The 16,407-nt window shown below is 32.0% G+C and overlaps 2 protein-coding genes across 2 annotated transcripts; one reads left to right on the top strand and one right to left on the bottom strand.

Moving 5' to 3' along the window:
• The first annotated feature begins 1,941 nt into the window (after window positions 1–1,941).
• Window positions 1,942–4,420, top strand: LOC105977855 (SUMO-conjugating enzyme UBC9). Its single transcript, XM_013003236.2, has 5 exons — window positions 1,942–2,085; window positions 2,203–2,281; window positions 3,270–3,397; window positions 3,581–3,685; window positions 3,934–4,420. The coding sequence occupies exons 2-5, from the start codon at window positions 2,212–2,214 to the stop codon at window positions 4,075–4,077; spliced, it is 447 nt and encodes a 148-aa protein (XP_012858690.1). The 5' UTR covers window positions 1,942–2,085; window positions 2,203–2,211; the 3' UTR covers window positions 4,078–4,420.
• Window positions 4,421–10,002: 5,582 nt separating this feature from the next.
• On the bottom strand, window positions 10,003–11,806 carry LOC105977430 (ethylene-responsive transcription factor CRF4). Its single transcript, XM_013002741.2, has one exon. It carries the CDS (start codon window positions 11,380–11,382, stop codon window positions 10,282–10,284), a length of 1,101 nt encoding a protein of 366 aa, XP_012858195.2. The 5' UTR covers window positions 11,383–11,806; the 3' UTR covers window positions 10,003–10,281.
• Between the last annotated feature and the right edge of the window lie 4,601 nt (window positions 11,807–16,407).

The following is a 16,407-nucleotide window of genomic DNA, read 5'->3' as shown; positions in this document are numbered from 1 at the left end:
ACATTTTGAAGCAAGATGATCATAATCTGTGTTTTTAAGCTCGTATATATCAGATTGTGGTGCGTCAGAAACTGTATTTTTACACGAAACGAATACAAACTAGAGCACATTTCACGAAATATATATGATTATGTTGAATTTGACACCATAAGGGTGGATGTGTAAGAAAAAATCATAGCTGAGAGGTAGATGTAATTATTCAAAGAAGAAAGATTTTTTTATAAATTGACCATACTTTAGGGAGTGGTTGTAATTTACCCTAAAAAATAACAAATGATTTGTGTATTGCTTATGAAATTTGGCACATTGATCAAATATTAAAAGTATAGGGATACTGCACATATTTGTATCGAAATGTATAAAAAGAAATCATATATAAATAAAAACTTACATATAAATATACCTCTATAATTTTGATAATTACATGTTCTCTCTAAGTTATTTGTATCCTTTTCTTTGGGAGATGTCGTTTCTATATATTCGTTTTCCCGTCTCACTGTTACCATGTCCGTGTTACAATTGGATTTCTTGCGGAAGTTTTGGTGTAAGTAATCAACGGCTGCAAATATGAGATACACTAGATAATTTTATATAATAGATTTACCATCATACACATATGTAGTGAAACTACATTTGATAAAAGTTCATAATGCATAATTTCGGATCAACCGTATTTTAAAGGGGGCAACTAAAACAAATCCCAATTTTTTCTCACTTCAATACCTCCAAGTTTAAAACCATTTTTTATAGAAGTTTTTATAACTTTTTCTTAGTTTAAAACCATAAATAAATAAAAAATGCTAGCAAAGTACAAAAATGCCCTTCATCAACCATAATACAATTTATACAAACAATTTTTTTATTCCTCACTTCAATACCAAGGAAAAAAAAGAAAAACAAATCCTCTCTTCTTCTCCCCAAACTCAAATCCCTTAAACCCTATCTTCTTCATCTTCTTAAATCCTCCAAAACATCTCCAAATTCAAAAAATCAAAACCTCACAAAACTTATAAAATAGAGTTATAAGAAAATAATATGGTAGTATATATGGAAAGAGAACCCATTAAGGTAAGTATCGATGTCTTTTTTGAGCTTCGAAGTCGATTTTGAAGTTTTTTTTTTGACCCCGTCGGCAATTTTCGACAAATACAGGTCGATTTTTTGGTCAATTTTCGACACCAACGTGTCGGAAAAAAAAAAAAAAAAAAAAAACAAATTTCGACACATACCTGTCGAAAATTCTCCCAATTTCGACAGGTGTGTGTCGAAAAACACTGTTGGTAAAAAAAAAAAAAAATTTTTTTTTTTCGACACGTTGGTGTCGAAAATTGACCAAAAAATCGACCTGTATGTGTCGAAAATTGCCGACGGATTTCAAAAAAAAAAAAATTCAAAATCAACTTCGAAGCTCAAAAAAGACATCGATACTTACCTTAATGTATTCTCCTTTCATATATACTACCATATTATTGTCTTATAACTCAATTTTATAAGTTTTGTGAGGTTTTAATTTCTTTAGTTTTGAGATTTTTTAGAAGGGTTTTTGGGGGAGGGAGAAGAAGGAGGTGGAGGAGGTGATGGGTTTGTGAGTGAGGAGGGAAATGGTTTTTTAAGGTTTTTGATTATTTGGTATTTAAGAAAGAAAAATAGTATTTGTAATATTTTTTTGGTTTTAATTTTCATTAAGGGTATTAAAGTAATTTACATTTAATTATTTAATTTTTATTTTTTTATTCAAGTAAGCAAAAGTTGGATTTGAAATAGTGATCCCCATTTTAAAGGGGTGGAATGCAATATGTTTTAAATTAAATATGCGAACGTACATAATTAAGTATAGTCAAGAGGGTGCAAACTGCAATTTGCTAAAAGTAAGCTGCTTTCACCGAAAGTGGAAATGCTACTGTGTGGTGCCCCACACGATAAACTGGGGAATCAACCAATCAAATGATGGCGATATGTCGACATAGTAGTGAATATTCAAAAAAAAAAAAACAATATTCAAAAAGAAAAAGGAGAGAGAGAAATTCAAACAATTCATTCTGCAGTTTTCATTTCTTCAATCTCTGCGTAAAGTAATCGGAACAGGTACAATTTCAAGCATCTTCAGTCAATTTTATTTGTCGTTTTAAAATCAGGTTTAAATTTGCGTAATTTTTTGGTAAAAGACGAACGGATCTGTGATTTTTCTTCGTTGGATCATAGGAATTGATCATGGCTTCGAAGCGGATCTTGAAGGAGCTCAAGGATCTTCAGAAGGATCCCCCAACCTCTTGCAGCGCTGGTATATTAACTAATTTTCACCAATTTTTTTTAAATAAATAAATAATGTTGTTGTGTTAGATAATTGTTACGAAAATCCAAATCCGAAAAAAAAAATTAAAAAAAATCAAATGTGTTTGTGTTAGATAATTGTTTCTGGGCAATTTCTGTTGAAACAATATTGAGTTATGTAATCTGAGCTTTTCTTATTTCCGAAGTTGCGATGAATGTTGGCTTTGACATGGATAATTCATTAGATACAAGTACAAACCCGAAACTTCATCTCGGTTTTTGCCGTTATTATGTTCGGTGTGTTGTATATGTTTCTTTCCTTTTCGTGATTTTGTGCGAGCGATACTGAATTGCAGTAGCTTTTGCGATGATTATTGGGATCTATTGTCTTCGTAAGGTGTTGAAATAAGGTCTGGGTCGTAGGTTTAGAAGGATTTTCTTTTTGTAATGGCCCACAGTTTTGGTATCTCGTTTTTGTAAATTGACGGGGTCTGGCTTGTACTGTAGCCAATGTTGATTTGGAGTTTGTATGGAATCAAGTATGTATATTTCCATAAGCATATAAGATATTGAGTTCTGAACGAGGTTTTGATACGATTATTTACTTCTCATGGAATCCCGTTTTGATTTTATTAGAGTTGCGTGTAGAATCCCTTTATTACTAAGTTGAAATATCGTTTGTTGCAATCTTAAAACCACTGGAAAACTCTACCCATATCTTGAAAATTTCATGTATGATCTGCCTATAACATTTCGTATTATTTTCTTCCATTTGTCGTGTGGATGATTTGTATAACCAAACGATATATATAAATACGTTTCTTGCATATTTATTTATTTATTTATTTGTTTGTCTAACTCCAAGCCCGGTCTAATTTCGGTTAGCAATTTGTTCGACAACTTTACCTTTTGAGTTTACGTTTTTATGAGAATGAATCAGTGATGATTCTTGATATTGTTATGCTAATCACTTGCTTGCGCTGTGTGCATATTTCCAGGCCCCGTCGCGGAGGACATGTTTCATTGGCAAGCTACAATAATGGGCCCACCAGATAGTCCATATACTGGTGGTGTGTTCTTAGTTACCATTCATTTTCCTCCAGACTATCCTTTCAAGCCTCCTAAGGTGTTTCATTTACCCTAATTCACTATTATCGTGTTTTTGTTTTATTCGGAAACTTGTAGTTTTGTATATATCCAGCATCATATCTTTCAGCGTCGGTGATTCACCGCTTGAATCGCTGACCTCACCTTATTTTTTACTTAATAATTGTCTTTCTTGTATATTCATCTTCACGAAATATTGCAGGTTGCATTCAGGACAAAAGTTTTCCACCCAAATATTAACAGCAATGGAAGCATATGCCTCGACATATTGAAGGAGCAGTGGAGCCCTGCACTAACTATTTCCAAGGTTCCATTCTCTTTATTGCTAATGTTCTTATTTCTATTAGTGGACAATTAGTTGATATGAGGATTTTGACGGGATGATTTCAAATTCATTCCCATTGAGTTTGTTCGGATTGATTTATTTGATAATGGATTTCAAATCCTTAGATCTCATTTTAAGTTGTGTATTTTCAAATCTTTCTCATCTAGAGTGATTTTAAATCCTTATTTAGGTCCCGATAATTTATTGGTATTTTTGGTTTCGAAAATCAGGTGTTGCTTTCGATTTGTTCTTTGTTGACTGACCCAAATCCAGACGACCCTCTGGTACCCGAGATTGCTCATATGTACAAAACAGACAGGAACAAGTATGAAACCACTGCAAGAAGCTGGACTCAGAAATACGCAATGGGGTAACGGTATTTTAGTTATGTACAAGACAATATCCCTAAGTTTCAAATTAATATGCTCTTTTACATCTTATGCTTGAAATATTTCCGATCTATATTTCGAGTTCCTATAATTTGAGAATATAGATATTTGATTGTGTTCCCCTGTGAAAGCAAAGACACATTTTGCTCCTAAATCTGTTGTATGTTATCTTCAATTTGCGAAGACTCGATGCATTTATATGCACTAGTGATTCCGTCACAATTAAAAATATGTATATAGGTACATTAAGATGACGAATATAAAAATCGAAGTTTACGGATTTCTATTTTTGAAGTTCTTCATCTCCAATATATGATCATTTACGAAATTCATTGACTTGCCTACTTTTATATATAAAAGCTACGTAATCATCTGAGTTACACTTGCATTTCGAAGTAGATTTACCTGAATTTTAGTTGATAGAAAATTTTGGTACATGAAAAATTAGCTGGTCTTTTGTCAAGAAGATATAGCTCCTCTGTCTTCGTCTCGTTTTGTGACAAACGAGCGAATATTCCGAATTTCTACTAAAAGTTGCAATAAAATGTACTTCCTCCGTTTTAAGTCACGTGTCGTTGAAGGGGTCGACACATATATTAAGAAAACTAATGTGTACATACATTAGTTTTTAAAGCGTCATGTAATATGGAGAAAGAAAAGTTATCTCGGAAGAGATTGTAATTTGCAATGATATAAAAATGAATTGGACTTTTAACCATACAAGCTATTGGGCCGGTTCTACCGGGTTCAACCTAATTTTGTAATTTTGATTTTATAATCATTTATATTTAATTTTTTATTGGTAAATAAAGTCAACTTCTTTTTTACGCATTAACTCATTACTCCCCTTCAATTGAAACGTAAATCTATTTTTATTTTACACACAATATATCACATACGATACACTTATCACGACCCAATCACTTTAATTACTCCCCTCCAATTTAAACGTAAATGTTTTTCAATTTCAACATTTACTTTATTTGTTCAACTGGGAGTAGTAAGAACTAAGAAGACGTCGTTTTAACCATTTTGTTTGTTTATTCTTTTTTTAAACGCACTATTTTGGGCAAAAAATCTGATTTTCAGTCTGATTCCAATATTATGATTCAACCGGGCAAGACAATAGTTCGCGGTTCAACCTTAATAGCTTCCCTTGCCCCAAGTTAGCAAAACAGTTAAGTGTAATTAGCAGGAGCTTGGACCAATCCCATGTTGGCACAAACTTGATTATATATGATTAGTGCCTATACAAATCAAAAGTATTCTTTATCATATGATCATAATTATAGGAATAATCATATTAGTGGGCCCATCATAATCGTCTTAGCTGGGTTGATAATCATAATCAACGTTATAGAGTCCATTAAACCGGAATATATATATATATATATATATATATATATATATATATATATATATATATATATATATATATATTCTCTACACCTGGTTATAAATACTGGGTGAGCCTTCTACTGTCATGTGTCATTTTTTTATTTTTCTAATATTCCTACCGCCCCTACGGTTAACCAGGTGGGGAAATATATTATAAAATATAAAAATAAAATATATTGCAACAGAAGACTCATTCGATATTTATCACCAGGTGTAGAGTCGAATAAGTGATAGATCCATGTGAACGATTATGATATTTAATGATTACTATTTACTACTAATGATGAATGATAATACATATTACACGTTTCGACTTTTAAGTGAGAACATTCTCTTAAGTGCCTTTTTCCCTCAACTTCACTTGTTGGGCCATCACGTGCCTGGGAAATGGTGGGGGGCTCTAATTCCCATTTAATTTGATGATGAACAAATTTTATTCTTCTCATTATTACATTTTATGATTTATTTTTTTAGTGTAGTTTTTTTGACATTTTATTTGTACACCAGTCTTTACTTGGTGAGCAAACAAATCGAAAAACTGAGCCATTTCAAACCGTTTTGAGTTGCAAACCTTTGGTTCTAATTTTATTTTTAGCAAACTTTGAACTCTAAAAGCTGTTGGATACCCATTTGAATTAGATTACAAACTGAACATAAAACCATTTCTATATTTTTACGGAGATCGTAGAGTCTACGGGAGAAGGTTTAGTGGATTACGAACAAACTAAGAACAATATGTATAAAGATATGAAGGAGATAACATAAACAAAAAAGGCACGAACAACGACACTTCAACAGATGAAGGTATTGAGCTTTTGTTCACGGAAGGAGAAGGCAATCTAGGTACAACCATCGTCTCACCCTCAACAGGGGAGTCATCGGAGCAGACAAGAAGAATTGAATGCGGAGGTAAATTAAAGTACCTCAGATGAACGGTTCAGATCAAACGGTGAGGATCGATGGTCATGATCTAAGATTTAGGGTCTTCTAAGGGTTTGACCGAACTAGTGGGTTCAAGTGTGTTTGGGCTTTATTATTGGTTTACTCGGGTTTATATAACTCCTAACAGGGATGCAGTTTATGATTTTTAAGATGCTATACTTCGTGAAATACACAGGGTAATTTTAAATATTTGATGTACATATAATAACACACATCCATATGTATGTGTACTTCGTGGGTAATTATTTATATAAATCTATGGTTCGAAACACTCAGTGAAATACACCAAGTATAGCATCTCATTGACCGTATTCGACATAAATTGGTTAATAGTAAATAGATATACCATATATATATATATCTGAGAGTGATAGATACCACAACATGGACTTGACAATAATCCCACCATTAATCCTGCAAAGAGAATGTCGGGAAGTCGTGATTAATTACGCGTTCAAAGTTGTGGTTAACAACCGTCGATTTAGAAATTTGTCTAATCAAGAACTCCCTCTCTCAATCACAATCATGTTAGAGAAATCACGAAAAGTTCGATATTACACCAGATTATGTAATTAAATCTAGAGTTAACAATATAGAATCTAATTTCCAAGTGTATTAGATTTTGGGGCAATGATGGGTATTGCCGGTTGGTAAAGCAACAGAGGTGGGCCCTACCTAAGGCTGGCGTTGAGCCCATGACTTTCACAAGGTACCTGACCCAAATCACGTGGGCTATTATATATTATATATATTAGGGTAAATTACAAACACCCCCCTGAGGTATGGTTAAATTACAAAAACACCCCTCTTGTTTGAATAATTACAACCACCTCTCTCAACTCATCAAATTTAGTGGAATCTTCGAGATTATATGGAATATTATCACTTTTGTACCCGTTTTATCCCATTCAAACTCTACATTATGAAGCAAGATGATCATAATATGTGATTTTTAGCTTGTATATACCAGTTTGTGGTGCATCCAAAACTGTATTTTTTACACAAAAAGAGTACAAACTAGATCACATTTCACGGAATCTAGATGACTATGTTGAATTTGGCACCATAAAGGTGGAGGTCTAAGAAAAAATCATAGTTGAGGGGGTAGATGTAATTATCCAAACAAGAGGGGGGTTTTTGTAATTTGACCATACCTCAGGGGGTGTTTGTAATTTACCCTATATATTATTATTATAACACCTAATCAACTTTTATGATCATACAGAAACACCAAGCCCATACACAATTCATTCATTCAGATATAGCGCTTTTTGCCGCTTTCGGAAAAGCGTGTTTCCTCGTCTTTTAATCACCTTAAATATTTTTAATTAACAATTATTTGATATCTATATACGGAATATATATTTGCGAAGTTGTTCCAATCGATTGATTGGCAAATAAATTTATATAGGTGTCAAATAAAAAATTAATATCAAATGAATATTCGATAACTAATTTTAATCCCAGAAATATATATGTGGTAATTTGTGTGTGAAATATATATGAATCTACACGTTTATGATCGAATATAACTTGATTCTCCTGCGAATTTTCACTTTCTTCCTTGATAACTTTTATCAAACCCTAACATGTAATTTTTTCGTCAACTTTCTCTAGTTTAAATATTACACATGAGGCTAGGGTTTCCAATTACGTCATTGGAAAGGCTCCTCAAAGCCGCAACGATCTTCATCTTCCACCTCCGCAGTCGTTTTGCTTTTTTTTTTTCTTTGCGGGATCCACTATTGAAATTGTATTGTGTGTCTCCACACAATATAGTTGTTTTTGTTCCGTTGTATTTGATTTCGATTATGCTATATTTTCAGTTGATTTCGACAGTTTGTAGTTGATTTCAGTTTTTTTTAGATGTTTTTGATATTTTTATAGCTGATTTCGGTAAAAACTAAAATGTAGTGATTTTTAATTTGGTAAGTTGTTGGGCACGCAATTTTGTAGCTGTTTAGGATAATTTCATAGCTGATTCTAATTAAAAAAAATATGAAATTTAAAAAATGGAAAATATAAAATGAAATTATAGTTAATTTCGAAATTTTATAGCTGATTGTCGAGAAAAAAAATTTGGAAAAAGTTAACAATTTCGTGATTTAATTTATTTGAATTATTTATTTTAAATATATTTCCCTTATTTCAACTACTTTTTTAGCTATCTTCTTCTTAGTTGTTTTCAATTGACTTTAAATATGAAACCATTCGAAATAACATTTATTTATTTCTATATTTCATGTGTTTCTTTAAGATTATTTTATTTAAATATAATATTTATGTGACAATATTACATGATTGAAAATATGAACAAAATGATTACATGATGGTTTGCACAATCTTCGTGCCTGCCAATATTTATCTATGTCTACATTGTAAAGTGCATTAGTGTGTTTACATTCGTTATTCAATTTCTCAAAAAAAAAAAATTAATAATAATAATAATAATTTAATACTAGTAATTGAGATTGAATTTTTTTAATACGAATAATTAAATCGGTCAAAGGCAGTCAAATGTATAGTGATAAAACATAGTATGTAAAAGGTTTTCAGACATAATCATTTGACCGAGGTCGGTTGTTTTCTCCACAGATGATGGATTGGATACATACTTGAGATTGGCCATCACTCACTATAATTACAATTAAATAAATAATAATAATATGTTAATAATATTCTAATAATTCAGTTGACACGTAATTAATTGAAGGGGTGCAATAATCATGACTACTTTGCACTCTATCTATAAAGATTAATATTTGTATACATATAATATATATTTCTTTTTGTTGGAGTAAAATGTAAGTAATTGCTATAAGAATATTTTGAACCAACATACTTATCAGCATCCCATTTTAAGTTTATAATATATTATTCGACATGTTTCTTACTCCGATTAAAGTATTTTACATTTTTTGTATACCTAATTTGAAAAAAAAAAAAAAGGTAGGATATTTTTTTTACGTCACGTGGTAACTTATACTAGATTAGTTTGGGATCGTATCGTAACAAATGTCATAAGATGAGTTGTAAATGTATCGTATCAGCGATACATATCTGATATCACGATATTGACTAAACCGTTTGAAATCACAATTCGAAAAGTCGAAAATATTTTACTCGATTTGTATCGTACAAAAATCTATGCCTAATAACTTATTAAGTGCGAATGATTCTCCAAATTTTCAACCTTAAATACCTAGGTAGAATAATGCTATAAGTTAGAGTATCGGTTGAATTATTATTGCATTATTTTGGGACCAAATAAAATAAATACAAATGCTTTAATTAATATTGTTGGCTCAATTATCGTACAAAAATCTTTACAAATGGAAATTAAATATTTGTTACTTAAATTTGAAATTTTTAGCAAGTTGTGAGTTTGGTCAAATAGTCAACCGTCAATTGCGCCTACCTTAGTGCCAAATGGAACCGAAAAGAATTACACTTTGGCATTTCAAGATTCATAAAGTACATACTTCTTGCATTTTTGTTTTATTTTTTTTCTTTTTTATTTATTTCTTGCTTAAATATTTAAGGAAAAATAAAAACATGATGCTAAATAAATTTGAATAAAAACTTCAATAATCATCAATTCACAATAATTCCTATAACTCAAAATCCATGACATCTATTACAAATGTGAACTTTTTTTTTGGCTAGAAATGTAAATTTTTATTGAATAAAATACTACCTAATTAACTTTCAAAATAGTATACGAAAAAAGCCGACCCGAGCCGAAAAAATGTTTGCCCTTTCGAAATCGAAGGGCCAACGCGGGCAAAAGAAACAACACTCTTTTTCAAAACTTGATTGCTATTTTTAATCGAATGTTTCGAATATTCATCATGGAACAAACATTGGATCCACGCTAGCAAAATCGGGCATGTCTTGAAAAAAGCCATCGACTTCGAACGAGCCGAAATCTTGACACGTGTCCTTAAACTCCCCAAGATCCAACTCCGCAAAGCTGTTATCCAACAACAAATCGTCTAATGACGAAATCGCCATCGTCGAATCGACAAAATTACCCGAGCCGGAACAACTCGGCGGCGGCGGCAAGTCGAGAAACAACGCATGATCTTGCGCCTCGAAATTAAAGAAATCATCCAAAAATGGAATGTCCATAGGCAAGAAATCACTAGAGTAATTTGGGACTGTATTTGTTTCGCCTTGAAACTCATCCACCAAACGAACCGGATCTTGAACCGGTCCAACCGGGTAAACCGGTTTGCCGATATCATGTTTTGAATCAATAGCATGATCCTCTTTCCCCGACTCATGACCCGAACCGGACCGGCTTTCACCGGAATTTTCGCCGGAGGCGACGCTACTTCTGAACCGGAGAACAGAAGTTGGCGAAGAAACGACGTTGCGTGACTCGTCGCCGGAATCGTAGCCGGAAACCGACGTCACGTGATTCTCCGGCGAAGGAACGGTGAAGTTCGTCTGAGCGTCCGGTCCACGAATCTTAATGGCGGCGGTGTCATAAACCATGGCAGCTTCCTCCGCCGTGTTGAACGTGCCCAACCAGATCCTCGTCTTTTTAGCAGGGTCCCTGATTTCGGCGGCCCACTTACCCCACGGCCGCTGCCGCACGCCGCGGAACTTCCGGCATCCGCCGTTCGCCGCCGCCGCCACCGCCTTCATTAGCTTCGGCTTAGGCTGAAGAACCACCACCTCAGCCGCCGCTCTATTCGTAGCAGAACCCACCTCCATTCTGATCTCATTAACAAACCTCTTCACGCGCCGCCTCGGAAAATCAACATCGTCATCTTCGTCGCCGGAGGAATCAGTCGCGTCGGGATCGGTGACCGAGATTCTGACTCGTCTGGGCCGACTCGCCGACTCGGCGAATTCCTTCTGTTTGGGCGGCGGTGGCTTAATCAGCTTCTTAATAATTTCCTCGTGCTCCGTGTACTTCACAGAACACACAATCCGATCCATCACTATCAATAAAATCAACCAAGAAAAAAAAAAGATTTGATTTTTATAAAAATCAAAAAAGAAAAGATTCTTGGTAGGGAGAGAATCAAGAAATGGGAAGAAGCATTTTGAGAAAAAATAACGGGAGGGAATGAGAATAAAAAGGGTGGGGATTTGATATAATTGGTAACTAATATCTGTATCCAGAGGATTAAGGAAATTAAATTAGTCCAAATCTGGATTCTTTGTTGTTACTGCAATTATCCTACTTGTGTTTTTTTTCCTTTGATTTTTTTTGGAAAATGCTTTTTATTACTATCAATCAATGAAGGAAGGAACACGATTTCTTGCAAATATTCGACTCACTGAACTCAACCCTCTCTCCACTCGCCTGCTCTTATAGCACCAATTTTTTTTTTTTAATTAATTAAATCTGCCCTTTTTTACTCTTGGGAGAAAAGAGAAACTTTCCAGTAGTGATTAATTAATTAATTAAATTTTTTAAATTATTTTATTTAGATTCCAAGTAAAGTAGTATATAGTAGCCAGTATCCGAGTGGACGTGGTGGGCCGGCGGCGAGAGTAAAACGGTAAAAGGACGGGTCGCCGCATAACGGGGGCTGTGGGATTCGGCCACGTGGACTGTGTGGGCCCGAGTCCAGTTACTCGAAGTACGTGTGGCCGGTCACGTGAGGCCCAGGATGCGCGGCCCAGTTAAAAATGTGTCGGTCAAATTTTATAGCTATTCTTTCATCTTTGACCGTTTCCACTTTAAATAAAGGACCTTTCGGAAATTTACTCAATTTGCAAATATTACATTTGACTTCATTTTTCAATTTTGACCTGATTTTGCAAATAAGATATTTTATTTTATTATTTTACAGCGCGGGTGGGCCAAACCTCGTACCACGCGCCGTTTATAATTGGGCACTGTAACGGGTCTCTGGGTTTTACCTTGTTTCCTAGTAATTCCATCTCTCGAGAAAAAACTTTTCTTCTCTCGCGTGTTGCTCACGCTCCCAGAGGCTTTAGTATAAACGAGTAACTGGCATGCACGTGTTGGTATGCGCGTGGTGTACAATTATTGAAATAGTTTTTCACCGAACATAGTAAATCATCTATGATGAGGTTTTTTGGTAAATTTCCGTTTAAATGATATTTACATAATTAGAATAAAAGGCTGTATAAGATTTTGTTGCAGTAATCAACGGGCCTTTAAAAAGTAATAAACTAAGACTTTTTTTTTTTCTTATTATTATTATTGTTTGACTATTTTGGTAAAATAAATCATTTGAAAGGATTTATTTTATTCAAATGGAAACACTTAAATTTGTATACTAATTAGTCTTATTTTTGTACAGTTACTATAGTATTATTTGTAGCAAGTGTGCTGGAGAATTAATTACCTAAGCAAATCAATTAATTAATTGGCCAATGTACACTAGACTAATTGTTAATTAAATTTATTTTTCCGTACTGTGTTTTGTGAATTTTATATTTTTCAATAATGAATAAAATCACTAAATTTTAGGTGGTTCAAATAGAAATATTACCTGTCAATTCCATGTTATGAATTAGATACATGAAAATTTTAATATAATTTTTGTCCCGTAAGTTTATATCGATTTCATATTTAGTCTTTCGTGTTCGAAAAAAAATAGATTTAGTTCTTCATATTAGAAAAATTCAATTTTTTTTATGATTTCCATCAATTTTCAGTTAGTACCTAACGGAATCAATATGTGCTCACTGCCCATCACTCTCTTAACGGACGTACTAAAAGTTAATTGACAAAAATGACCAAAAAATATTAAATTATTGAAACATGATGTACCAACTGTGTATTTTGAGAACATAAATGACCAAATGTAAAATTGGTGCAAATTTGAAGGATAAAAACTATATTTTTTTCCCTGATCATATATTGGTGTCACACACTATTATTAGTCGTATGTTCATAATTCATTCATTTTTTTTATTTTCTTACTAATTCAATGGGCTTTAATTTATATCTCAAATAATTAAAATTGTCCTTAATTTATTGAAAAAAAAAATTTAAATCCCCGAATGTCGACAATAATTAACTATAAGAAAAAAATATATATAATATATTTTCAATAAAAATCCTTCAGTTTAATATTTTATTTACAAGATTGCTCACTAATATTTAATCCAGCTGTGATTATTTTAAATCTTAAAATAACTTTAGATTTATTAATAATAATTGACAGATAACAAAAAGACACTATAGTCTATACACAGGAAAACAATTGCACATCCGTGCACACACACATAGACACATACAAACACCTTCCACACACACACATAAAATATCAATAAATAAACACAAATTGTACACATTATAAAGTATGAAAGACTATAGATAATCGGGAGTTAGATGATACACCTGATAATTTATATTGAGTGGATTTGAACCGTAGATTTGATTAAGTAACTATTTCACTAAATACAAATACACATTTGTGTGTGTGTGTATAATTATGTGTAGATTTGCGGTTTAAATCAATACAACATAAATAGTTAGATGCAACATCTCATTTTTTTTCTAATACGTACACCAAGAGCATTTGTGTGACACCGTGAACTAGGGATTTTATAAGCATTTTTAAATTTGAAAAAAACAAACATATTTAAAATAAATATTTGAGGAAGTGTTTTTCTTTGATTTTGTTGTGTATCTATTTTGAGGTTTGCTATGTACGAGCTGAGAAATAAGTCAATATTATAAGGCCGGTTTTTCGTACGTGGTTTTGAATTTCTTGAATTTACATGCAATAGACCATAATACAGTAGAATTTCGATAAATTAATAATCTCGTTTAAATAATACATCTTTTTTAATCCTGACTCGAGAACAACGTGCTAAAATTAATATTTCGCTACATTTATAGAATTTGGCTGATCCCAACTGTATTAGATTATAGATGTTTTTTTTTTTTTTTTTGAGTAAGATTATAGATGTTTAACTGTATATATATATATATCAATTGTAAGCCTAGCTATTTTTATTTATTTTTTCTTGGATTCGAATTTCTTCGAGTGCGTACGTTGTAAGACCATATCTATGACCGATTTTTTTGAAAAAAATAAAATAAAACAAAGCAAATAAGTCAATATAACCATCTTCAAATTCAAAGATATTTTTACCAATTAATTAAGTGTCATCAAGCTGTAGGCGTACGTCATGTCTCACGCAATCAAGCTTATTGATTGTGATATAGTAATAATTTTGTTTATTAATTGTGACAATGTCCTTCAACTAATTAACATTGTTTAATTTAGAAAACAACAAACTCAAATGATTGAGTAGTACAGTAAAACCTTGATAAATTTATAATCTCGCTTAATAATAGTTTTTTCTGATCTCGACCCGATAAAAATTTACTAAATAATTAGTTCGATAACTTAATACATTTATAGATCGCAAATATATTAATCTCAATTTTTTTCAAATCAATTAAATGAAAAGGTAAACTTATAATTTATGTATCATCTATTTCAATATCATTATCAATGCTGCTAAAAATGATATTTCATTGCATTGTCACTAAATTATTGTTTCATAGCAATCATCACTTAGATATTTTTTTTTTATAAAGAAAAAAAAAAGCACTATATTATATATAATTAGTGTCCCTAAAAAAATATATATATAATTAGTGGCTCCTTTGCATTTTGAAAGAATTGAGTTGTGAAGCAATCATGGTAAGTGTTAGTTCAATTTTGTTGGAGGTTATTAATTATTACTATCTTCAAAATCATTATTATTATGTTTTGCATAATTTTCGTCCAAAGTAAAATCTCTTTCAACAATTCGATCCCCATGCACATCAAATTTGGCTGGAAATAGGGACAAAGGCTATATAAAGGTCCCATACTATTCTAAGTTGTTGTTTTTTTTTTTTTTTTTTAATTTTTTAAATAAAGAGAAACTGAAAAACTGAAAAACTAATTAAACTTTCATTTAACCATTTCAGATGATACAGTATACAGTAAAACTTCAATAAATTAATAATTTCACTTAGATAATACTCCCTCCTTCCCTTAATACTTGTCACTTTTGCCATTTTTTCATATTTCAAATTATTTGTCATTTTACTATTCCAATGAATAATTAATTGCAATTTTTCAATTTTGCCCTTTCTCACTCATAATTAATTGAAATATAATTATTTAAAAATTAATGGCATGGGCATTTTAGTGATTTACTATACTTTTTGTTACTATCTATACATATTTATTGAATTTCTTAATATGTGTGCAACTAACCAAAGTGACAACTATTGAGGGAATGAGGGAGTAATTTTTTTATCCCGACTTTCTAAAAACTTCGATAAATTAATATTTCACTAAATTAATAGAATTTTGCTAATTACGATAGTATTAATTATGGAGGTTTAACTCTATACATAATCACCTTCATGCATAAAACAAGACTCTTTAATTGACTAATTAATGTCATCTACTTCGTCAGTTGCCTTGTTATTACACTGATAAAGTTACCCACCAAAATAATCGGTTTACTTTCACTTTGCACTTTTGAAATGTAGTATTTTGACATTTTGCATCATTAAAAATATTAGGTTAAAATTGTGGTGACCCCCTCGATGAACTCGAATTACAAAAAAATCTCTCATGTTTGGGTAATTACAACAAACCCCTTTAACTATGAATTTTTATACACGTTCACTGTTATGGTGTCAACTTCAACGGAATCTTCTAGATTCCATAGAATGTTATCTAGTTTGTACTCACTTGTGTAAAAATGCAGTTTCTGATATACCACAATATAATATTTGCAAGCCAAGAGGCACATCTTATGATCATCTTTTTTTAAATGTAGAGCTCGAATGGGATAAAACTGGTACAAACTGGAAAAAAATTCTACATAATCTAGAAAATTTCATTAAATTTGACACCGCAAGGGTGAACATGTATGAAAATTCATAGTTAACGGGATAGTTATAATTACTCAAACATGAGAGATTTTTTTCGTAATTTGAAATTACTTCAAGGGAGCCGTATT

This window comes from Erythranthe guttata, chromosome 6, assembly GCF_056151865.1.
Source record: "Erythranthe guttata isolate IM_541 chromosome 6, IM_541, whole genome shotgun sequence".
NCBI classification, from domain to species: Eukaryota; Viridiplantae; Streptophyta; class Magnoliopsida; order Lamiales; family Phrymaceae; genus Erythranthe; species Erythranthe guttata.
Note: the sequence above shows the minus strand (reverse complement) of the source record. Positions and strands in the feature narration are given on the sequence as shown.

Bases quoted from the DNA above. Each gene is read 5' to 3' on its own strand.
- LOC105977855 (XM_013003236.2), top strand. From the start codon at position 2,212: ATGGCTTCGAAGCGGATCTTGAAGGAGCTCAAGGATCTTCAGAAGGAT. The intron at 2,282-3,269 runs GTATATTAACTA...GCATATTTCCAG, and splicing joins CCCAACCTCTTGCAGCGCTG to GCCCCGTCGCGGAGGACATG. The intron at 3,686-3,933 runs GTTCCATTCTCT...TTCGAAAATCAG, and splicing joins CTGCACTAACTATTTCCAAG to GTGTTGCTTTCGATTTGTTC.
- LOC105977430 (XM_013002741.2), bottom strand. From the start codon at position 11,382: ATGGATCGGATTGTGTGTTCTGTGAAGTACACGGAGCACGAGGAAATT.